Raw genomic sequence first — 25,828 nt, 5'->3', positions numbered from 1 at the left:
TTCCCTTCACACCCCCTCTCCTACTGCTCCATCTCCCTTGGCTTTTCTTCTCATCTTCCCTCCCCTGCCTCCTCAATCCTCCCCTGCCTAACCCACCCACCCTCCCCTCCTCCAGACCCGTCGGTGAACATACTCACACAGCCCTCCTTGACGCAGCAGCAGGCTGGGGCTTGTCCCTGCTCTGACTGTCCCACAGCCTGACAGGGTAATGAAGGCAGCAGGGGGGCCGCCTCACTGCCTGACTGCTTTGCGCTTCATCATTCCTGCCACAGCCCAAGGTTCCCTAATTAAGACACCGACTTGGCCCTGCAGATTATGTAGCAGCTGGATCATTAGCGTGGAGGGTCAAATGGCGTGCGCCTTCGTGTAGCGGGCGGAGCGCCTTTCATCAACCCTTGCCTCTGTCAGCTCACCTCCAGCGGCCACCAGAAGGCTCTGCCTGCTTCCTCCTCCCTGCCACCCCCATTAATACTGAGCGCTTGGCGTCAGTGGAAGCATTTACATCAAGACTACCAAGAGTTAACTACATACACACACTGTGCTGCTAGTTTATTAGGTAGCTAATACCTAGCTAAATCTAATGCAGTACAACAGACACCGTGAGATGAATGATGATTTAAATCCACGGTCATTTTGTAGGCTTTATGTTTGCAGCGCGATTAAATTGTATTGTCAGGCTGCAGCTAATGACTGTTTTCATTTCTGATTAATCTGCCAGTTTTCTCAACTAATGAATTAATTGGTTAGCGTTTGAAATATTAAAAAATGGAAATGAGTTGTCCAGAGCCCAAGTGATGTCTTCAAATGTCTTATGTCCAAAGATATTCAGTTTATAATGATGTAAAATCTCCATTTTGGAGAAGCTGAGAGCAGAGCTTGTTTGGTATTGGTATTAATCAGAATGATTGTCAGTTAATTTTCTCTTGATCGACTAATCAGATAATTGACTTATCATTTCACCTATATAGCATCACATCTGAAGTTGTTGCCTACAAATTGTGTAACATTGTGTACCAGTCAACTGAAGCAATACATGGTCTCATTAAGCAAAAATAAGTAGCAAATAATACATGTACACGAGTGTACACTGGTATAAATGTTTTATATGTTTACTTTGTCTCAGTGTTGTGAGGAAGCTACATAATGTGTTGTGCTCATTGCAGTATGGGTTCAAATGAGTGGTTGTCAGTGAAATGTTAGTGGTAGTGGTGTGCAATAACAACGTAGAGTATTGAATCCCTTTGGATGATGCTGCAGATATTCAAATTAGTGTGATTGTATGAAGATGCATATTCAAATTACATTTGTTTTTTATTTCAATAAAAAGTCTAAAGAGGAAAATTACCGTCATTGGCTGCTGGTGAGTCACCTTGTTTCAGTTACAGGGTGGAGATACCTCGTGTTTGATTTGTTTGTCTTTTCGGGCATGAGGAACTTCACCATTAGGCTGACTCACCTGTCGGCACTCAGTCAGCAAGTCTGCTCATCTATCAGTCTCCTCATGACTGCAGAGTTTGGGAGAGTTACTTTAAAGCCTTTGGTGTTTTCATCAAGGCCTCCAGCCATTTGAACAAACATGGTGCAAGTGTTAATGATGAAAGAATAAAAAAATAACCAGTAAATAACCAGCTCTTTTCCAAGTGGATGGATTAAAGAAACTGTACCAAATATCTATCCTTGGAGTGACAAAAGACTTGAAAGGTAGCCGTACATTTGTTATGCTCCTGTCATTGAAGCAGAATAGTTGTGGGCAGCTTGATGTTAGTCAGTTAAAATACACAAGTATTGACAGTGGAAATAAAGTAGAAACTGCAGCATAATCTGCTTTTTTGTCGTGACACATTCAGTTGTGCTTGGTATGTTCCAAATATTCACCATTTTGCCAGAATATGCCTAAAAATGCTGCTTTCGTGTCTTGCTATCTCCCGTCTCAAAGCCAACAGTAGCATATTTGGCCATAGTTTGGTGAAAATATGACAGTTTGAAACATGCTGATCATACAGATGGACGGCACAGGAGTGGATCTCGCTGAAACAGTGGGTCTGAGAAGCTTTGGTTTTACTTTTTTCCATAAAAACTTTGTTACAGACAGGAATTCAAGGTGACCACAGCTACTCTTCTCCATCAGAGCCGCCTCTCAATCCCAAGTGGGTAAAGCTTATGATACTCAAAGGATACATATTCTAGGTTACTTTAAAAATAAAGACAGGGAGTTAAAATGAATTAAAATGTAAATGCATTTTCCCTCAGCACCTTGTGAAACCCAACACTGATTATAAGGCAAGATTTGAGACCAGTCCCTCACTTCATTAATGATCTCCCCCAACCAAGATTTGGTTTTCTGGTATGAAACGTGCCTTCATCATCTGGCTCTGCCTGTCTACACTGATAGCAGATACTGAATTGGCTGCTGGGCACCAGCTAACCCCTGCTGTGAGTGATCTTTGAAAGGGACAAACACAAACTGCTTTTGACCGACTGCCACCAATTCAGTTCGCCCAATTTAGGAAATTCTCACTATTCCTGTTGCTTCTCATACCGACAGCTGAGGTGCATAAAATTAGATTTTTAAAATTCCTCACCACTTTTTTTTGATAGATATAAAACAAATCTGAGGTCTGAAATATTCCATGTAAACTGTCTCTGAATAGATTAAATATTTTTAATGACTTTAAACATGATTTTGAACATGATTAGATGGAAGACAAATGTTAAAATCATGAACATAATAATCATGTATTTTGATCAATGAGTAAATGGTAGTAAGCAGTTATAAATCCACAATGCACAGTTACTATTTTTGAATGATAAGGTATTTGACCCGTTGACTTCTGTCAAGACTGTATATATCCTCAGCCCTGCAGCCTGAGTGCACACTCAAGCTGACACACACAAATACACACTGTGTGAGCATGCTTAGTCAAGAGAAAAATCCCACAACTTGGTGAGGATTCCTCATTCTCTCGCCTCTTCTGTTTTCCCCCCTTCAGTCAGACTGCAGTGTCATCCTGCTCAGGTTTTCTTTTTTTTTTTTCCTTTCCCCGCACAGATGCCCACGTTCACCTACGCTTGTAACTCTTTCTCTTTCTACTCTTGCCCCTCTATTTTAAGATAGAGAGGGCAGTGTGCCGCGGGGGACAGAGAGGCAGGCTGTTGCTGGCTGTGCTCTGCACGGCCGACACGCACAGGGCCGAGGACAATTTGCAAGACGACACTGACTGGCTTGTTTACGGCAGAGGCTCCGTTTGGGGGGAGGAGGAAGGGGGAGGAGGCAGGCGAGCTGGCAGGCAAGGGAAGAAAGGAGAGGGGGTTTACTACCCTCAAGAGAGTCGGAATTCCTCCTGAGCCATTCCCCCATTTGGCTGGCAGTTGTGAAAACAATTGCCTGGCATTTACTCTCTCTCTGTGCAGATGGAGTCCCAGCTATGAGTCAGCTTTGAGAGCAGCAAGTGGTGGAGAAAGTGGTGGGCTTGTGATCTCCTGCACAGCGAATATAAGCATACTTTACAGAGACACTTGGTTTTTGATGTTGAGCAAACTGTTCAGCTGCTTCCTCACTTACATTTCTCTTCATTCTCTGCAGTATTGCTGATATGTATATTTCCAATGTTTAGTTGCTCCCTGTGAGTAGTTGACTAATGAAGGCATTTCTGTGTCGTGTCTCTCCAGAGTTGACCTACAGAAGACGTTATGCTCATGTCCTGAGCTGAGGGAGCCCTGACTTCATCCTCAACCCGTCACTTTGTCTCCATTAGTTACTCCACACCTGATCAGCGCTCCACCAGTCACCGAGCGCCAGCAGCAACCACCTCCACCTTTTCCCCACCCCCCTCCTGCTGCCCAGCCTGCCGTCACCATGACGTCGGAGCTGGAGAGTAGCCTGACCTCCATGGATTGGCTTCCTCAGCTGACCATGCAGGCGGCCATCCGCAAGGCGGACGCCCAGAATGCCCACGGGCCGGGCATGGGCAAGAAGAGTACCCTACTGGATCCTAACACCACGTTGGACCAGGAGGAGGTGCAGCAACACAAGGACGGCAAGCCGCCCTACAGCTACGCCAGCCTCATCACGTTCGCTATCAACAGCTCGCCAAAGAAGAAGATGACACTGAGCGAGATCTACCAGTGGATCTGTGATAACTTTCCCTACTACAGGGAGGCGGGCAGTGGCTGGAAGGTGAGAATCAGACCTGTCCTTCATGCTCTAATAATGCTATAATAATTTGGTTTGTGGTTGTAGCAAGGCTTCCAAATTCAAGATAGAAATTTTAAACATCAAAAACTGGTTGACCTGTTGTCTTGTGTCAGTTTATTCACGTGTGGAAATCCTTATTTGACCTTACATTTTGTTCTAAGCTGTTGACAGCATTTTGCCAAAAAGTTGAAATTGATATTCCTTGACTTAAATCATTGTTTTGTGGGTTCTTGGTGTCTTAAACAAAGTGAGATGCCATTGGTAATCACCATTGTCACTTCTGAGAAAGCTTAGAGAGAAACTATGAGTGCGCCAAATCACACTAAGTGCCTTACTCCTCCGAATGAAAAATGGTGCAGCCCTGAGAGAACCATATGAAGTGTAAAACCCTGGATTAATATTCAGAGAAGTGGCCCCTATCTGTGCGAACACAGACTAAATAGCCCATTCATGGGTGGTATTATTCATTGCAGATGCCTTGATAGGAGAAGGCCATTATGCAGAAGGAGAGAGCCAGTGCTGTGTCATCATCTCAAGGAGCCCATGATATACCGAGATGAAGCTATGCTGATTGCCTTTTAAAGGGCCCAGATGGAAATTGATATTAGAATGAGTTTTCCAATCAGTCGACGTTTATTGGAAATAGAATCTTAGGCACTGCTTTATTGCAGTCAGACAAGATGTATGAAGCCCATTTCCTGGGGCGACAAGATCTGGCGTGTGTACAGACTGTATGGAGGTGTGTGTGTGTGTGTGTGTGTGTGTGTGTGTGTGTAGGTGAGGGAGAGATGAGAAAGCATGTGTTATTATAAATGGAATGATTTTAGCTTTTGTGGCAAGGCCTTTCGTAAGGAAATGAATTGTTTTATTTTGCAACCTTTGTTTCCTCTTTTACCTTCATCATCCCTTATTTAGTTGTCAGCAGCGCAGTGGCGTACGTGCTGTCAGTCTGCATGTATTCCTGCATCGAGTTACTGCCGTTTTTCACTCAACACTGACATCAGCTCTGCATTTCGTATACCGCCTACCTTCTTTAGCAATGAATTTAACCATTTGCTGCGCACACATTTGGCTCCAGATATTGGTGCAGTGTTGCAGTAGTATTTCCCATAGAAGTTCAAATCCAGTGGTCAGCCTGTATCCGTTGGGGTAGAATATTCCTGTGTATCTCAGAGAGCGGTTATGAGTAAGTCATCCTTTAGGTGGGTTGAAGTGAACTTGGTGAACTCTTGCGCACATCCATAGACTTTATTGCTCTGAAATATGAGGGTGTGACTGACTAGCCCACCTAAAATAACAGCAGATAAGATACAACATTTAGCTGTTGACACTTTCTATCCAAAGCACTTGAATTCATACATTTTAGAGTGGGTGGCCTCAGTGGGAATCAGACTGGTGCTGCTGGCAGGTTTGAAGCTTTGCTCTTCCCACTGAGTTACAGTCTTACTGTAGATACAACAGAAAGGACTATATATTAGCTTGGCTAATGTGTGAGGCTGTTAATGCAAATTTAGCTCTTTAGCTCTTTAACTGTGGCTCTTATCATGAAATCAGGTGGTGATTTCAGGGTTCCTGTGGTCAGGAAACACTTAGGATGTTGTTGTGGATTCAGATGTTTGTTTTACAGGCCTGGAGATGATCGTTTTTTTGGAAATGTCATGATATCTTAAAAGATAACAGGTTTTTTAGAAATTAAAAATAGCTCATAGAGGCTATTTTGATAATATGACAGTTAAGACAAGGCTAAAATGCAGCTGGTCTGACAAAACAAATTTTTCTCATTCTCTGTGCGAGTGTCTGTTTACAACCTGTTTGGTAGCTAACAAATGAATGGGTTTGATTGTCTTAGGGATTAACTGACCAAGGCAAATTTCCAATATTGGAAGTCAGCATGCAGTTTAAAGTGGTGTTGTATCATGGAGGATGTTCTCTTTAGATTCAAAACGTTAACCCACAGAGCAAAAGTGATTGTGCCTGTGGAAAATATGCCCGCAGGTGAAGCAAAAACCCACAACATTTTAATGCAGGGTTGCAAGTTTTAGTCCATAGCAAACAAATTTTCAATGTCACAGTATTTGTAAAGGTTGCATCAAGTGGTTTCGAAAGGTGTGATAATTCAGAGGGGTTATGTGCATTAGATTCTATTCATTTTATTAAACGAGGACCCACTCTAATGTTACTTCAGCTTTCCAGTGAGTCCTGAGTACATAATTCACAGTATTCAGTATGTGTATTTATTAATCACTTTTGTCAAGGCTCTTATATTTTTGACTCTTTTTAATGCCATAAAATTTGGTGGACAGACAGTCCTTGGGTGAAGGAACAATTGATTACAGCTTTTATGATATTTCTACACCTTTTTTAAAAAAAAAAACAAAAAACGCAGAGATGAAACGAACACAAAGATGCAATGTTGAAATGGCGAGGCTTTCTTTTCAGTATCGGCTGCAATGTAGATTTGACGTAACTGGAATGATGCCTGGGATATAAGAGCACGTTACCAAGTCGGCGTTGGTGGAGACTGACGCTCTTCAAGTACTTTCTAGTTTAGTAAAAGCTTGCACAGATCAACAGATTCTGGCCTAAATGTGGGCTGCAACTGTAGAAATACCCCTCACATTTAAAAGTGAGAAAAACCACATCACTCTAACCAGGATGCTGTACAGCACAGGAAACACTGAAAAAGCGGTTTGAAGATGTGTTCATAGGCTAGAGCCTGCGTCACAATTTTTTTCTCGGTTCTTGTTAATAGGGTGTTTTCCCTGCCGTCGTTTTTTTCTGAGAATCTAAACTACTGGAATAATGTGTATAGAGTATATATAGGCCCTTCTCGTTGCATAAGGGACACTTGAATGAAATCCAATGGTGTTGTTTCCATGCCTGAGGCGTTTGAATGAGCTCCAGCAGCCTTGGGTTTTGTTCCTAATGTTTTTGTGTTATCACATAAATTATATTTTCATCTAAGCCAGTGCAAAAGCCTGGGAAAAGTTACTCTCCCAATCATCAGGAGGTCACCAGGAGCTTGTACAGTTGTGAGGGTTTATTGCCTTTTAAAACCCTCAGAGATATGTCTTTGCAAGTAGCATAATGCCTAATTGAAATTGTATAATTCTATAATATGCATGCAGTAGTAATGTTCTCCCTGTGCTGTGACTATTACTATGATTTGAATCCACCTATAATGTAGGCTTGAGTATGCATGTTTGTGTGTGTAATTAGTTGGAAGCAGGCATGCCTGGGTGGGGTGAATGTAGGTCGGATGTAGTCATCGCTTCTCTGTTCCCCTGGAGATGTCAGTCGCAGGAATTTGGGACTCAACGCACGCATGCGTCTGTTCTGTATGATAATGCAAGCTGTGCCGGCGAGATGAGACCGGGCTAATCCGGGCGCCAGCAACTCATTTAATCATCTCAATAGAACTCCATTAGCCCGCGCTTTTAAGAAATATCAATAAGTTCTGTCAATAAAAACAGATAATTCATCAAGGTCAAAAAATGTGAACGCCGCCTTCGAGAGTGCAGAATGTGTGCTTGGCATCTATGAGCAAGCAATTAGACGGTGCCCTCTCCAGCTCTCTGAGGCACTTTTGATTCATATTTTGCAGGTTTGTCTAAGCAGTCCTGTGAACGACTCCGCTCATATTCTCTAGCTTCCATGTCCTTCCACTCAAGCATGAGAAGAATGGGTTTGTGAAAATCTGCCAGATTGCTTAAGGATATTTCGCACGCTTGGATTCCTAAACATATATTTCCAGGAAAAGTATAGGCTTTTGCTTGCAGCCCTTTTCTACAATGCAGTACACTGTATCTTTCTGCTCCTCATTATTTTTTTCTGTCTCCTCTCTGTCATAATTCATACCTGTTGCTCACTTCCTTCCATTTCAAGGCCATTAACAGTAAATGTGAGCCTGCCCAGATGACTCCTCAGAGATTAAAAGGTAAATGGGAACAGTCACCTCCCACTTTCAAGGTCAGGAGAACATGCCTTTCTCCCTGTAAGGAGTGCTTAGCAAAGATGAGGCTTCTGTACTACAAAGATTTTTAACTTTTGGTCAGATTCAGTGTTGCAGATCTAATCCGTATTTAGTTAGTTAGTATCTCATTTTTAAGAACATACAATTTCGCTTTTCTTTTTACGAATTCAAAGAAAAGATCAAAAATTCTGATCAGTAGTTTAATGAATGGAAATGGCAGCTAAATATAGTTTTCAGGTCTTTCATCTCAACTTCTCGAATCTGCTCTGTCTCTTCACGGATGCCGTCTTTGCGTGTCATGAATGGCAAATCAGCGTTCTCTCACTTTCGCTACGACTGTTTGTGGGGCAGTTGTTGCATAAATGATTTGCAGACATGTGGCTTCGAGATACTTGAAGGAGACAGCTGCAGGGGAGGGGGTATTCCCCTAGTCAACCTCTACCTGCGTGCATCATGATGGGGCAGTAGGGTAGAAGACAAGTGAACAGTTGTAACCAATTATATATTAGTGTGAGTGTCGCTTTGTCAATTACTATTGGTCTGTTTATTTTTAGAAGCATCCAGAGAGACAGACATAAACTTTTAAGTATTTCTTTTGATTAGATGCATTGAGACAGATTTTACATAATAAATGAGTATTATTTGAAACTGCCTGAAAATGCATGAACCCATATGTTATATATGCAGTCACTGTTAATCTGAGTGTTTGTCACTAAACTGTCTATAGCATAAGAAATATATCTGAGTAAATATTTTATTGTAAATGTATGCTTCTCTTTCATGCGTTTGAATATTGCACATAAATTCATTGAACTCAAATTTAGAATGACATTTCATCTCCCAGGTGTAGCCACAATAATACTCTCAAACTAAAAGGGCTAATTTAAGTCAGCAGCCCTCTTAATTCATCTGCATTGATGTCTTAACTCCCTCTGACTGCGTGCAGTCCTTCTCCCAGCTCCAGCTCTGATCAGCCTGACTGAAACTGTGAGACTTTGCTTACTGCAGCTCAGCCAAAGACAGAGTGACAGTGTGTGTGAGATTTCTTTTCTGGTATATTTTCTGTTTTTTTTGTAAATGGTCAGGAACAGTATTGAATAGAGAGACTCAACATACGCTCTCAAATGTTGACCTCCATACTCATCTCAAACCTTCTCCCAGCTCCTCGCAGGCTCACTTCAGGCAAAGTGTGTGAATTCCCCGCTGCATTTCTTCCAGGTGAAGAATGCCAAAGAAAATCTGGAGCAATTCTCAACCAGTTTAAAAATGCTTGAAATGTTTGCTCTTGAACTTTAACTGTTGAGGAGATTGTTGCTACTGGCATGATTTTATTTTTTTCTCCCCCACACCTGAGTACAGGAAAAAGAAAATTAGCTGGAAGAGAATGTTAGCTACTGTTGATTGCCTTACAAACATCTCCCACTGCATTTTCACTGAGGTCCATAGCTCTTACATGATCTTGTTAACAGGGAAATGTAGCTTTGGTCTATAAACCGTCCAATGTGCAGAGATGGGGCATAGAGCTGCCTTCTGCAGGGGCCCTGGACCTTGCTTTGATCTCATTATAAAATGCAAATACACAGTACCCTAAACAGATCAAAGGTTCAACTTCCCATTGGATCTGAGGCTTAATAATAGCAGCCTGGAGCAGTTCTCTATTTTTTTAAGAAGCGATTTGGGTAGCTACTGGTCCTCCGGGACATTATTTACTCTGGAGATAATGTTCCTGCCTCTGACTAGTGACTAGCCACAGCTCAGAAAAACCCTGCTCCTGTTGCTTATTTAAATAAAATTGGTCAGGTATGAGCATTTGCACTTGGAGCTTCCTGCCCCTATCTCCCACCTCAAGCTTAGGTTTGCAGGGCCTGAAATCTGAAAGTGTAAAATTGCTTTGGTGCTAGACTTCTCTGATACCTTCATCTACTTTCTTAACCTGTACCATCAGAACACCGTAGAGCAAGCATTTAAATTTTAAGCACTTTGCTGATACTGAATTTTTCAGCAGCAATGATACTGCTCTCTTCCTTTTGCAACCTGTGAACCACCCCAAATCCAAAATTATGCTAAGTTCATAAATCTTTTCCAGCCCAGTGTCATGAACTTTGGCTGAGGTGAAGTCTTATGAGTGATGGGGTGGTACAGCTGTATTTTTAGCGCTTTTGTCTCATCCTGGATTCCTTGTTAATTGTAGAGACAGCAGAAGTGGCTGCATGCTCGCCCGGCGCTGACTTTGTCAGGTGGTGGGAGGGGTAGTGATTCACTCGGCAGCCAGTTTGATCCTGCTGTGAGGCGGGTTCCCGTGTCAGGAAGCTCCAGCCTGGCCACCCGCCCACCAGCCTCACCTTGCACCCGCCTACCGGCGCCCCACCGCTCACGCTCTGGCCCTTAGAGTGGGCGGGGAGAGCAGGCTGGCAGGCCTTGGCACGGATACATTTTGGCAGGAGCTGCTGTCCCCACACTCCACTGAGTGAAGTGCTGACTGCAGTGCAGAACATAAAAGGCCTGAGGCTTCTATCGCTTCCTCTTGTGGCCTGCAGGCCTGTGTAGAGATGTTGGCTTCAATTTTACTTGAAACTGTAGCTGTCTTTTTGACAGTCATGGAAATGGCCTCTCAGTTCATCCCATATATATATATATATATATGTATATAGATGTCTTCTGTTATCACTCCAAACAGCCATTAACCCTTAACAGCTCCCTCCCAGCTGTTCTTTTTGTTCACTGCGATACAGCAGCCAGTTGTAAAAGGCTGTTGACCATGGTCATCAATTGATTCAGTGAACTTCCTCCTCTGTGATAATGAGATCTGTTGAAGTCAATACCTGACTCACAGGATGGGATGCACCACTTGTGCTGCCATGCTTTTTTTCTTCTTTCCAAGACTCATTTGTAATGCAGATAATGCTGGACAATGATGGCTGTTGAGCCTGCACACATTCTTAGTCACAGCTTCAGGCCTTTGAAAAGAAATCTGTCTTTATTGTCGAGGCTTGCTCTTTAGTCAGTAACTTTGTAAGTATGAGAGGCCAAGGACCCAGGATATCTGTCAGTCGGTGGGTTGTTGGGTAGCTAGTTCTCCTCTTGTTCTTTAGTTAAGGGTTTGGCCTTTGTCCACAGCTGTAGAGTAAACTGAAATGGTGAGATGACTGGCATTAGTGGCACCCGTAAAACTCATGAATAACTGGGGAAAGGGTTAGGATCTGCTGCATTTACTATGTCTTTTCCAGAGTTGTCCATTTATGTGGTGACTGAGATCATTGCCTCCGGTAGGCCGTGCCTTTGCTTTGTCACAGATCTGTAGCCTGAAGCTCAGTTGGGCAAGAAAATCAGCCCCTGTGTCACAGTTAGAGTTATAAACTGTAAGGAATTCGAAGCACATTTCAGAACAACTCATAACTGGAAAAATCATTAGCTCGTTCTTAGATTCTTCAGAGGGGAAGATGAAGGGCCGTGGGGAGCTGCTCAGAAACTCTTTAGTCATCGTTTCATGGCCAGAAAGATTTAGACAAAAATAGCACTTTGCTTTCCCTGTATTTTAACTTCATTTTCCCAGTGATTGGCCTTTTGACCTCGGTCATTTTGGCTGTCGACTTTGCGTAATGCAGCGTATGTACAGTAAGAGCTAAATATTGTTGAGAATACCTGTGAGCGTTGCCAGGCCATCATGGATTCTTTAAAGATGAATCAGGAAAGCCAGAGTTCTCATCTGTTTTCAAGTGGTCTGTTCTTGCAGTCTGGTCGGGATGAAGCTTGAAAGTCCAATCAGTTTTTTGACCAACTAAATTGTATTTTTCTTTGTAGAAGGCTTTGGGTTGTAGATTAAATTTGTGATTTGCATTTTTGTTTGTCAACTGATTATAATTGAACTGAAGATACTTACTGCTAAAAGCTTTATCACCATCAGAAAACACTAGTTGTAATCAAGTGTTACTCCTGGCATTTAAAGATTATTCTGGTCTGTTGCTCTTGTGAGAGTTTTTTTATTTCCTGACTGGAGAAACAACAAACTCATCAGAGCCTTTGTGGGCAGGCCTAAAGTTAGTGGCATTGCCAGGCTGTGTCAGAGACAAACAAAATGAGACATAGACAGAGTTTAGATGAAAAGTTTAATCACTGTTTAAATCACTGCTCCTGATATTTTAGAATTCATGGCATCGTACAATAAATACCAATTAAACATGTTCATGACCCAAATAAGTTAGATTACTCAGCTAACTAGTTTGCAAATGTGACCCACTCTGTGTGTTATCCTCAGGCTGCAAACAGGGTAACACACAAGCTAGGTTCACCAGACACAGTCTCTAAAAACCTTGACTGGCTCCTTTTTTTCTTAACAATAATTTAGTAAATACATAAAACTGCCTTCTGAGGATAATGTATTAACACTGCATTGTTTTCCTCTACTCTGACATCTCTTGTCATGCGTGATCACTTAGCATCGCTCAACGTATGCTAACTGTACACAGCCTTAACACAGTCAGAGCATCTGGATGCATTAGTTCAGTAACTGGTTAAGGTAAAATCAAATCCTCCCCTCCACAAAACTGCTAATAAAGTAGGCAAAGTCAGGCTTAATAATGGAGTAGAAACATAATGGCTGTTCAGTGTGAATATCAGGCTACCTTTGTTTACATTGGGATCACAGATGGTGCCTTTTCATGTAACCTCTTGTATGTGCACTGATTTTTGCCCTGACAAGGAGGAGGAGAAAGGAGCAGGGTGCGCTGATGAATTCTGCTTTCTATAAATAGAGCACGGTCCTTGGAATCCGCCTTTAACACCGAATCTGCCCTGTTAAATTCATCTAAGCTGCGTTAGAGCGGTGTTTGCTGCCACTGGTTCCATCTGTGTATAAAATGTTATTTCACAACTCTTTGAAGTGAACGAGGTGTGGTTTAATTTTAACAAATATCCTCTTGTAGGAATGTGATTGATTGATTTTTTTAAATTTATTTATTTCTCCTGGTCCTTTTTTAAATGTAATGTAATTAATAATATTCATAATTAAGGTAGCCTGCTCTCCCCGAAGAACGGTTGCCTCCTGTGAAGCTTTGCAGCTAATTTATCTGCCAGCACTGTGGCGTACATGCAGCGTTTCCTTTTTGGAAATGAAAGGGAAAGAGGCAGCAGGACTAATTAGCAGAGGCTGGAGAAGGATCTTTTAAAAAGTCTACAGCAACCTGAGACTGCTGATATGGTCAAAGGTCTGTAGCCTGACTGAGCTAAGCCCTCCACTGAATATCCACTTAGAGTGACTGGGAGCACAGCCATGCTGCCTTCCGAGCATCCAGACTGCGGGTCATTCACATCTGATAGGAATTTTAAAAGTAGTAGACTGGCCCTGATGATTGGCACGTTGATGAAATCTGCATGGCAAGTAATTATCGTGGGAATACGTCTGGCTAATGTTGTTCCATTTCTTCTTTGTTTTAATCCACCCTCTTTCTCTCTCTTCTCTGGCAATAATTTAACCCCCGTCACCTTCTGTGTCAGTCTCCTGCAGCTAATGGCTTCACTCTGCTCCTCACAAGCCCTACTTTTTTTAGAATGAAAGGCGAGCAGCCGTGTGTGCTGCTGCCTGGCATTAGATGCTGCTTACTGATAAAGATGTCAGCGTGGCGGAGGATATGTAGGAAAAAGGGATTTTTTTTTTTGTCCTCTTGCCTTGTCAGTGAAGCAGGATGGCTGTCTCTTATCCCAGAGAGATATTTGATCATCCTGCTGGTGCGTCCTCAGTGGGGTCAGCGGTCTGCAAGGGGGGGGGGGGGGCAGTGACACAGCTGTGGCAGCCGAGTGGAACCAGTGATGGATGACATGCCAGAATGAGCCACGCTGCCTTCCCAGGCGCCTGTATTGACAGGCGCAGCTCTCGCATCTCACATTCAGCATCAGCAGGGCTAATCGCAGGTCATGCTGGCCACAGATGTGACACGTGAATATCGCTCCTGTAATTGCTCATTTGTCAATGTCACATTCTCAAAGAGCAGGTTTCCGTAGCCGCATTATTGAATGAAACTTGCTCTAATGAACATAAATAAAGAAAGGAATAAAACGAAATGAAACCTCAAAAAGGGGCAGTGTAAGCATTTCACACTTCTCGTCTCTTGCAGATTGACTATAAGAGAGGTCCTCTCAGGATGAAAGCATCACTGGTGTTTAAAAGCAGCTATAATCAATACTTTTATATATGTGAAAGGGATCGCTTGTAGTGATGAACCCACAGACAATTATCTCTTGACTCTTCAGCTCCCTCAGCTCTGTGGAGCGTTTTAGCAACTTTTCAGGTCATTGTTTTGGTTTTACAGCTCGCAACTTAACTGTTTTGTCTTTGCTGTTACTGCTCTCATCAGCATCATTTCCAACCACAGCAGCTGTCGGAGGTGAGACACTGTCCTGCACCAAACAGCACACAGACAAAATTAGTGATTAGCTTAGTGGAGCATTTCAAAGCTAAAAAGCCAGATGTTTTTTTGTTTTTTTTTTCCAGGAGTTGGTTGAGAACAAAACTGAACTAAAAGGACAGTGAATTTTGGAGCATTGATCTCTGTTTTTACAGCTTGTTTCTGGGCAGGTTGATTTTATAAAAGCTCTAGCGCGCACCTTAAATCTTAGTGCCAGGTTTGTAGGATCAAAAAATCCTAACTACAGAACCAAAGACAAAAATCCCACACACTGTCCATCATTTGTATTCACTTTATCAGCAGTGTTTCAGGTCCTGAGACCTTCATCAGACAAAATCAAAAATAAATGAAGGTTTTGATGAATCAAAACATAGTTTAAAACAGTTATTTAGCCAAGAGCCACTTACACGCAATATTTCAAGGGATAAATATGATGACAAGTGTAAATGATATTCATTAATTTTTTAATTTATTTATTTTTTTAGTGTGTACTGAGTGATTATAATCCAAGCCCTGGCTCTAAGCCCTTCAGCCTGTGCTCCGCCAGCCGCAAGGCCACAGCCTCTCCCCACCAGTTAATTGCATCTGAATTAGTCCATTAATGTGGCCGTGTAGAGGGATGAAGGGGTGCACGGAGGTGTCTGGCCTCTTTTGACCACTGCAATGTATTATTAATGGGTCAGCAAGTCTGGCAGCTCTGCATTAACTTGGCTAATGGACTGTAGGGTGGGTCTGTGATTCCCTTTCAGAAGGAAATCAAATCTAATACACGTTACAGAAAAAAAGGCTTTTCTCCAGCTTTTTTTTTTCTGAGCCGAGCGTTGGTTTAAATTGAAGCATGGCTCCTTGCTGTTCCTTTGTGGATTTGCTCCCTGCTGACAGGTTACTGTGGGGAGTCCAAGGTTACACTGAGTCATCACCCTGTGTCTCTCATGGACATGTACAGTAATGTACTTTGCTAATGAAAAGCTGAGTATCAGATCAGATTAACAGGGATGCTGGTAAATGGCTTTTTTTTTTTTCCTCTGCTTGTGTAAAAGCCTCCAGGCCAAGTGTATTCAAGAGCCTGGGGATAACTGTAGTAAATGTAAAAGTGAGTTGCATTATGAGAACATAACTGTACAAGACAGTGAAGCACTTCATTAGCACCTTTTGCTAGTAGACAACCACAGATATTGACAGATATGTATACTATCCTCTTTGGACTGTGGACTCAATAGTACCAGGAAAACCACTGTGATCATCTCCAGTAATGGACAGGCCTTTTCCCTAGAACAAAATTCATATACTGTATTTGATTCTGATGCTTGAATTTCCCCCGAAGTGATTTAAAATTAATAGAATCATACTTTTTATTTTCATCTGCACAGAAGTAATAGTGGTATATAGCTATAGTCACTATTTGTTTCTCAGCAGTCAACAGTTAAAAGAATATGACTATGCAAAGACAGAAGGTTAAGGAGTGCATGTGACTGTTTTATTTATTTGCAGTCTGATGGTAACATGCATATTGAGCAGCAGCATAAGCTCTATAATGGTTGTGTAGACATGCAGGAAAAATAAAAGGTCAAAACGTCTCAGTTTTTCTTCTGCTCAGTATAATGTGTTTTCAGTAGGACTTGTTCTGTTTTGCATTTTATCTTCCAGACATCACATTTTACAGTCTTGGTATTCAGATGTAAAATTTGCTGCGTGCTACTTAAGCCTACAAAGAAAAGAATATACATTGAAGGAGCACACTAAAGGCTTTGTGTGCCGTTACTTAATTTGTCTAACTCTTAAGTGGACAGTTGGCACTACCCTGTCACTATTAGTAGCTGCAGTCAGTTCTTCATTGTTAGTGGGCACTGTAGTCAGCAGGCTGCTGTGAGCCATTGTCAGAGGATAGCATCAGAGGCTCTTCTTCTGGCTGATAATTAAGTGGCGTACTGACAAACGGCTTTCATCAGATCCCTCATGTGGAACTGAGAGCATGCGAAGGCTTTCAGGGAGGATAAACCAGAGGACGTCACTTTGCCTCCAATCTTTCATGGCCTTGTGCTGCCTCTGCAGTGGAGGAGGAAGAAGAGGGGAGTAAAAGCGCCCTGCGTAGCACAGGAGAAAAGGGCGATCCAGCGACACTCAGAGAACCACACTCAATTTACAGCACTGGGCTTATATTGTCAGTCTATTGTACCAGTTTTCCCAGTTTGTCTAGAGTGACAAAGCACACAGCTTTTTTCCCATTTGAGAATCTGTCAGTTATTTCTGTTTCCTCAAGGCTGACATAAGTTGTGATGACTTTAGGCACTGAGTGGGTTTGAGCTAGTGCACGCTGTTGTGACAGTGATATTAAATGTCCCATCACAAAATCAAGGGCAGGAGGAAGCTTCAGCAGAAACTTCAGAAGAAAACTGTCGTCTTTTACCTGGTTAACATGCATCCTGAACTTGAGATGGTTAATAAGTTAACATTAGCTAATGTTAGCAGAGCAGCTAAAGAGGAGTCAGAGCTTTCAACAGTACCATTTTTAGATCATATCTGATCTTAAGCTTTAATTATCAGATGTGACTCACCGGTAGACACCATAATTGGGCAACTACAAAGCAGTTGCCATTAGATATAATTCCACCGTTGAATGCTTTTAATGATTAGAGTAGTGAAAAGGTCATTTTAAAATTAGCAGTAATGTAGCTGTTATTCCCTAAATGTGAGCAGCAGTAAGTTGGTATGTTTTTTAGCTGCAGATAAGTAAACAGTAAAGACCTGGTGTAATAAAAGGGGTTCTGTTGCCCAGTTTCTGATCCATATAATTTCCTAAAATGTATGATTGAAAGTGACAGTATGCCTGATGTAATCTAATATCAGTTCTCATATCATTTTAGTATTATTTTGTAGCACTCACAGGTCAGAGTATTGTTCATTTTCCCCCTTGGATTGAACAGAGCAGTACAAGCAGGCCTGTTTGACCCTCGACAGTCCCGGTGCAAACAACAGGGCTGACTCCTGACTTCCTCCTGCAGATTTTGCATACTTTTATTTTATCTTTTTGGCTTGACTTTAGTCTTGCAGTGTCTCAACCTTTTCATTCCAGCCTAATCTGCTGCGATGTGTTGACTGGTTTGCTGTTGAATAGTGTTATCTATCACTCAATCCTGCCAATTTCCAAAAAGGTCCATGCCCATCATCATTTCTCCGCGGTTCTTCTTGGTTCATTGCCAGTGACAACCCTGTCGAAGGTCAGAGATGTTCTGAAATAATCCACTTAATGGAATCATGCTACACTTCTGCACGCTGCACGGTGCAATAGTGTAGCAAGTGTAGCAACACCAGAGATTGTACAAAGCGCTTTTGACTGTGTGTGGTTTGGCTCTGAGCGAGAGAGTGAGACAAAGTGGGAGAGGCACAAATATCTGCAAAAGAGAAAGAGAGACAAAGACAGATAGCTCTCTGAAGGACTGTGATCAAATAGGCCTCATATGAGTGGCTCAGGGCTTTTGTTATAGTGTGACCTGCCATTCAGCGTTGCATTAAGTGAATTTTTCCCCCACAGCTTTTCAAATCTGCGGTGACCGCCTCCCAATTTATGAGGGGAATGCTCGAATTTCAAACGTAGCATTCAAGCCAGGGCTGTAACCTCAAGTGCACCTAGAAAATAATGCAGAAGTTTTTTTTTTTTTTTCCTTGAATTTCTTCAGGTCCATTCCAAGGTTGGCCTTACAGCAACAAAGCAGGTAGAGAAGGGAATGTGGGTGCATGTGCCTGAGTGAGATTGAGTTCAGAACACTTATATTGGAGCTTTTGGTCTCTAACCCCACTGCTTCTGTTGAAAAGGGAACATCCTTGGTGCAGCATTCATAAACTTCTTATATGCCACTAGAGAACTATGGGGGGGTTTGTGTTGGCTCAGCCTATTGTCTGAGCTCTATAGGACGCTCTATCCTTGGATTACCCTCAGCGAAATTACTTGGCTGATAAAGTTGGATTGCTTTGCTTACCCGGTGTTGTGGAGGGTAGGCAGGTAAGCTTCAACATCTACTATATGTTTGCAGATTTCTTTGTTTAATGTTTATGTGACTGTGGTTAATATGTAGACAGCTTGGTTCAATATAGCCCACCGAAGTTATCAGAAATAGTGTTAATTCTGCTGTAGACAGTGTGTAGCTCTGTACACATCTGTACGAGGCGTCTTTCTTCCGCCGATGGAGCACATTTTGTTCCTCTGTCTATCCTCTTTGCCTCTCCTGCAGCTTAGATGTATGGCACCGGCCTCTGGAAGCAATACACCTGTGTGGAGGCTGATGGCTGTCATCTCAATTGGCTCCCCTGTAGTTGCGGGCGGATTTTGACAGCTTTGATATTTTTTTTTTTTCCCTTCCTGTGTTTTTATTTTCATTAATTGCAAGTCTGTAGCTCTTTAAAAAATCCTTAATAATAAAATCCAAGCACCTCACTGTTGCAGATGTTCTCAAAGGGTTTTTTTTTCTTTGTTGCTGTCACTGTTCTCACTTCTCCTGATAACATGTTCTTTTTGAGTCCGCACATGTAATCGCTTATCAAGCTAATTTCTTTCTTGCATGTATTGCCCTCATTATATGAGCCTGCCAGTGAAAAATGGGTTTAATTTAGCCAAATGTTCACTGTTGAGGGAAGGGGGAGGGGGGGGGAGAAAAATACAATTTCCCCATAGTGTCATCTCCTTCTGCAGAAGTAGCTGTTGAGTTTTAATTACTATAATACCTCAATGTGCTACATTAGATGACCTGGGTGTGGATAGCAAAAGTTACCGATCGCTTTGATTTTCTGGCTTGCCTGTTTTCTTTTGTCTATGCATTATGGACAGAGACGTAGAGCCTTCTGAGCTCGCAGTAACAGGTTATTATATTAATGACAGATTTCACCTTGGCATGTATTTTTTCTGCGGCAGGCGAGCAAACTGTTCATCTTTTATTAAAACTACATACAAGTGAGTAAAGATCAGAGACTGAGGGGTTTAAAACCTAGCATGCCAACACATTACTACTAGATGCCAAGGGAGGCAGATCAAATACCTTTGAAGATGGTAAAAAAATTGAAGTTGAAAATCGTTATAGTTGACTTCATTGGTATTTGAGTGTGGGCTTTGGGTCTCTTGGTAGCTTTGCTAGATGCGAGGGAGCTTTGTGGTGTGTCGGGCAGCAGATTTCTTGAGTCTGACAGTACGGTGTCGATGGGGGAGGGGGTCACTGTAGTCAGCAAGGCTTAAGCAGCGCTAAATAGAATAAATATGCCTTTAATAGGTGCTTAATGTAATTATTTTTGTCACCGAAACCCAGGAAAACCTACTCGACAATCACTCTTGGAGCAGTTTATGCAAGTTTGTGTTGTGATTTTTTTGTACTTGTTGTGAATGTGTGTGGCAAAACCAGAGGTGACAGTGATTGGAAATGCTGAACGAGAACCATGCAACACGCAGCAGGTTTTCATCCAGTCAGTCAGTCAGTCAGTCAGAAGAGCCTCGTTCCAGTGGCCTTTAGGGTCACAGCTCCTCTCGCAGCTAATAGAATTAAATCATCCGATGATTGCACCTGAACGAACTTACCTTTCTCTACCTGTGTGTGTATGTGTGTCCAAACATGTATTTTTTTTTTTTTTTTTTTCTTGAAGCGGTGCCTTGCTGAGGCGAATGCTGTGGCATCCCACATGCCTTCCCACACCCACTACAAATAGACAGCGAAGGTGCTACATTCCGTGGCCTCGGTGCAGATCCCCGAGGCTGAGGAGTATGTTCTGTGTTGGTGGGCATGTCACAGGGTCCTTATGAAATAACAAAGGCCTAAAAATATAGTAATCTACCTGTGTGAGTGTGTGTGTGTGTGTGTGTGTGTGTGTGTGTGTGTGTGTGAGAGAGAGAGAGAGTATGTGTGTTTGTTAGTGTACCTCTACTGATTCACTTCCCGTTTCCTTTATTGTGTGCTTCTTTGTTACTCAGTTCAGTGCCGCTCCTTACTGTCAATGATGAGCTCGCTTTCTTTCTGCCTCTATTTCTGTCTTTCAGTTTTCCCTTGGTTGAGCTTAGCAAAAAATTAATTGTCAGTGAAATCATTAGCTGGAGAGATGTTGAGATATTCAGTTTCATAGTTCTTAAGTTTAAATTTGATAAGTTTACCATTTCTTATATCTCCTCATTGCCACCCTCTTTTCATTCACAGCAGATGTAAATATATAAATATATAATAAATAAGCATTTTAAAATAAAAAGATCAGAAAAAAAATAGCCATTACAATTCCCAGAAACGAAGATAACATATTTAAATTGCTTGTTTTTTTTCTGACCAACAGTTTTAAATCCATAGATATTCAGTTTACTATATGTAGGACAAAAGAAAGACAAAAATCACATTTTACAAGCTTTTGTCGAAAAACTACTGAAAAAATTGAACAGTTATCAAAATATTTGCTGATCAATTTTTCCTGTTACGTTCTGATCTTCTTTCGTGCTTTGAGAAAACTCTTCTATAAATGTTTTAGCAATTCTGATTCCTGTCATAACTCTGCTGATTGATTATGGTTTCCACAGAATTGTGTTATTTAATAAGAAAACAAAGCTACATATATTGAAAGCTACAGGAATTTATTTAGCAGAATTAGGCTCCCGTAAGTTACTTGTCAGTTTGGTGACTGTGAACATCAAAGTAGATGATGTATCTCTGCTGACACCTGAGATGTTTCTGCTGGTCTGTCTTTCTTTCCATTCGTCTTGGTGTCCTTGTGTCCCTCAGTCACTCCTTCATTCAGTCCTTTTTCTACCCACTGGATGACCAGTCCCTTCCCATCCTCTCTTCATTCATTCATCCAAGAGTTCTTATCTCCGTATTTTTGAAGCATCTATCTCAGCAGCAGCCAAGTCTTTTATATCCGTCCATCATTCAGACTTGCTGATAAGTCAATTAGAGGTTGAGGTCTTGTCTTCCAAGTGGTGGTACTTGCAAGAATGTTTTCTTGGATTCGTCTGATTCTCTCCTCCTCTGTGCAGACAGTCCATCCAGGATATTGGATGTGGCAACGCAGGCCTGTATAATATTTTTACATGGCTGTTTTTATTTTTATTCTAAAAGCCCTGTGGTACATTCTGTCTTCTGTTTCATTGTTAATGTGAAAAGACATGCTGATTTCATACAAACTGGGATAAACTTAAAACTGGAGGGGTGCTGTGAATGGGTACGCAGTGTGACCTAAACTAACCTCACCTTCCTCTGAGCTTGAAACTGTGCATCCTCTCGCATCTGCTCTTTATTGGAAGTTACCTGGAGTATTTGCCTTTATGAGAAAGCCCTGTTGTGGAGGTCATTGTAATGTTTAACCACTGGCTCCAGACACCGTTCACCACCGCCTGTTTTCCCACACGCTGCAATGTTTGGGAGATCACTTTGATCGCAAAGGCAGCAAATCCAGCAGCATTTAAGTTCCCCCTCCATAATCTAAACACTTTAAGAGCACCTCTAGGTCATCTCGGACTCTCACTCAGTCTCAGGAATGCTTCGAGTAAACTCACGACTGGACTAATACCACCTGTATCTTTTTGTTAGTTGTGGGAAATATAAGAGTGGGCTGAGTGCTGGTTGGTTAGAGCCCCCGCACAGTTCATTTTTTCCTTTTTTTTTAAAGCTTTGTCTAGAGGCATAAAGTTGCAGGAAGATGGTGTGAATGTGGGAAGGCCAGGAACCTACTGGGGACATTGATTTATTCATGTTGGACCACAGTGTGACTCTTCCTCTCCCTCGGTCGCTGGTGTTCGTCCCTGTGTCATAACTGGTATGTGTGCATACGTGTGTCTGTCCCAGCATGCCGAGTTCGCTCCCTTGGGTCCCTGACCATGTGCACAGGGTGCCTCCTCCTTCCCAGCTGTGAGGAGCGGGACTCTGACACGGCCTGTCCCTTTAGCTCACTCCGAACGTTTGACATGCCAAGCGCAGAGGTCAGCCTGACCTACTTTCCCCTGGCGGCCCTTCTGCTGAGCTGCAGCGCTCCTCAGCAGGGGGGGCAGCGAGGGCGGAGCTGCTTACGCCTCCACTGCTGTCCTGGTGTGTTAAATCACCGCCATTTGTTAGGAGACACGTTCCAGTGTGTGTGCGCGCCCGTGTTTTTTAGGTGTGTAGGAGGCATCCCACATACATAGACACACACACGTACACTCACACACAAAGCTTGTGCTGAGTTTGGATATGAAGTGCACTGTGGGGGTTGCAGGTAGATGCTGGGCAGCACTTGGGCAGGACCCCTGCAGTGAGCTCTGTCTGACTCACTTTGTGTACCACTGTTCACACCCTCTGACCCCCTCCACCTACCTCACTTTCCTCTGTACTGTAGATCCACTTACACCAACTTATAGCCATCTGTCTTAAAGCAGATATTTTGTCCTGACTTACACTCAGATGGTAAATCTAAGGAGCTGCTGCTCAAATGCTGACATATTGTTTATATATGCAGCGGTAATTGGCCTTAATTTTTCATCAGCCTATTGTTGTCTCTCTCTCCCCTTTTCTCTCCTACTCAGCAGATACACTATGATCTATCAAACACAGCGACTGTCGCTGTCATCATGTTTGCTTTTTCTTCCTCTGCCGCTGCTCTAATATGTTAACGTCCTCCCTTTTGTTGTGGTTCATCTCTTTTGCCTACGAATGACACACAACCTGTTAGTTTCACACACACACACACACACATGTGTTTAAAGCAGTGGAAAGAGTTTGTCTGACACAATACGGGACGTCGTGGGCACAGGGCCTGTCAGGACCAGAGGAGAGCAGGCCAGGCAGGCAGAGTTCATTAAAAAGTAAACTTCTAACGTAGCAGCAGGCAGTGGCTGCTTGACTGTATCAATGATTTAGGCCCAGCAGAAGGTCCTTAATGGATAGAGCCACCTCTCTGTGCAAGTTCAGCTGCTTCTGTCCGCCTGGCATCAAGTGGCACACACACACACACACTCAGACGCACATGGAGGCCGTGGAGGGAAAATGGTTTTAAGCACTTAAGTGTGTATGGCATTGTACAGATTGCATCACACACGCTCCCGCTCAGACGCTCCCCTGTCGGACATGTCTCAGAGTCTTAAAGTGGCACAGGCCGGCTAAATTGAGAGCCCTCGTATCTGTTTGTCACCATCCACTATGCATGATCACACTCTGTGCTCGCCTTGTTTTATTCATCTGAACTAATGTCAAACTGTGACGAGGCAAGGGCCAGGGCGCCGGGTAAAAGGACAGGGCCTGTATAATGGTGCTGTCACTGCAGCCCATACAAAGGAGCAAGGGACGAGCGTAGTCATGTTTATCTGTGCTCTCAACGCTGGGACCTGTGCTCCCCGGGCCGCCGCACTACACCACTGTTACTTCGCCTGTCCTGCGGCGCTGAGATACGTACGCCAAGTCTACGTGACTTTTCAGATCTGATTCTACAGATGAGCTTTTTCTGCATCACAGCAGTGCAGGCTCTCACTTGGGGGGGAAAAGTGGCTATCATGTGGCTGGATTACATTCAACCACACAGAGTTCTGATCGCAGCACGGGCCTGGATGCCTCCATATCTAGTTTTTAAGATCCGATAGCAGTGTGACCAAAATATATTGTGGTTTGGGTCCTTTCCATGAATGTATTCTGGTGTGTAACGGAGACTGAAATGGTTGATAATGTTTTGTAAGCCTGTGATAATACTTGAAATATGATAGACTAGAGCTGCTAGGGTTGATTGACAGGAAATTAACAGGCAATAATTCTGATAATTAATCTTTACAGTTATTTATTAAAGCGAACATAACAAATATTCTCTGGTTTCAGCTTCTCAGATGTGAATGTTTCTTTGTGTTTCATATGATTATAAAATTTGATATCTTGGTTATGAGCTGTTGGTCAGACATTTGATGTCGTCAGCTGAGGCTTACAGAACTTTTTTTTTGTATTTTGCAGATTAAAGCTTAATCTTAAGTTTTTCAAGAAATATAAGAAGATAAACTACACTACAATTTCAGAATCTTTTCTTTTTGGTGAAATCTTTTCAGCAGTTTTGAGTGGATTGTATTTTGGTTCCTGAATGCTGTCTGACTTTAAATAACTTGTGAGACTTGTGTCTCTGATTACTCAGTCAGTTGTATTTTGTGCTGTTATCTTTTGTGTGGATTCAGTTTCCTCAGTTTAAGGTATTTGGGTGAAACTCCACCCAGAATCTTTTGAGTATCAAACACCCTGCCCTGTGGTATTGAAAGACGGCTTTTTAAGAATTTTGTTTTGCTCCTTCACAAAGAACAGCAGCTATGGTTAGCTTGAATATGGGTCAGTTATATTGGATTACATTGGTGGCAAGTGTTAAAATATCCCGCAGTATAATCCACTTCTCTGCTGTCCCATCTCTTGCTCAGTTATGTTGCAAAATAAGGCTATTTACACTACTTCCAGTACAGTTTCAGGAAAGGCAGTGTTGTGTCATGGAAGGAACCTCCTTAGCCATAGTTTAGCCAAACAATGACTGGAACACGTTGAGTATACAGAGGCACAGCAGCGCGGTGGATTAATGTGTGTTAAGATGTTTCATTGGACATTTTCTGTCTGCCCTGAAAACTTGTCATTTTTACATTACATTCATTTGCACAGATGCTTTTGTCCAAAGCAGCTTACAATAAAATGAGTTCAGCCTTGATAAGAAAAAGATTGGGATGTCATAGTGCAGCCATCTAAAACAAACTAAAAGCGTGTTTAGTGCTATAATACAAGTGCTCAGGAGAGTATTTTATCTTTTTAAGAAATGAGATCGAAGTAAGTGCTAGAATTATATTTAGTCTGAAAAGTTGAGGATCTTTTTTGGTTGGTGCTCTTCAAACTTTTCACAACCTTCTTCATTGCCTGCAGGGGTGAATGTTATATACTCAAAAGATAGATTTTGGTTTCAGTTTGACTTTCAAAAAATATTCTCCTCTGGCAGAAGAACAGATTTATTTTGACTGTGACACCAATCTCCTCCCTATATATTTTCTGTTGGAGAACGGTGTTGGACTTCTTCTGTTTTGCACTGGCATTTCAGAGCGATTTAACCAGCGAGATTGACAGCATTACAACGAGGCTGTCATTATCATCCCTCCTGTGGTATAATTGCATATAATGTTGAACAAGCAGCTCCCATCTTTTGCACTTGGGGGTCTCGTCTCTGTCTCCCTCTCCCTCTCCCTCTCTCTCTCGCTGCCTCTCTCTACTTATCTCCTGCATCCGTTAAACTCATCAGAGAATCCTACAGCTTTTTAGTGTGGCCATC

General features: G+C 42.4%; 1 protein-coding gene across 2 annotated transcripts in view; it reads left to right on the top strand.

Moving 5' to 3' along the window:
• Nucleotides 1-25,828, top strand: part of foxj3 (forkhead box J3) — a 72,691-nt gene that overhangs the window by 25,291 nt on the left and 21,572 nt on the right. For both annotated transcript variants that reach the window (XM_018700579.2, XM_018700580.2), the window contains exon 2: nucleotides 3,670-4,177. In XM_018700579.2, coding sequence (XP_018556095.1) covers nucleotides 3,857-4,177 — 321 coding nt within the window. In that variant the 5' untranslated portion in view covers nucleotides 3,670-3,856. The remainder of the gene's footprint in view (nucleotides 1-3,669; nucleotides 4,178-25,828) is intronic.

This window comes from Lates calcarifer, linkage group LG20 (genome assembly GCF_001640805.2).
Source record: "Lates calcarifer isolate ASB-BC8 linkage group LG20, TLL_Latcal_v3, whole genome shotgun sequence".
NCBI classification, from domain to species: Eukaryota; Metazoa; Chordata; class Actinopteri; family Centropomidae; genus Lates; species Lates calcarifer.
The sequence above is the reverse complement of the archived record's forward strand: the minus strand, read 5'-3'. Positions and strand labels throughout refer to the sequence as shown.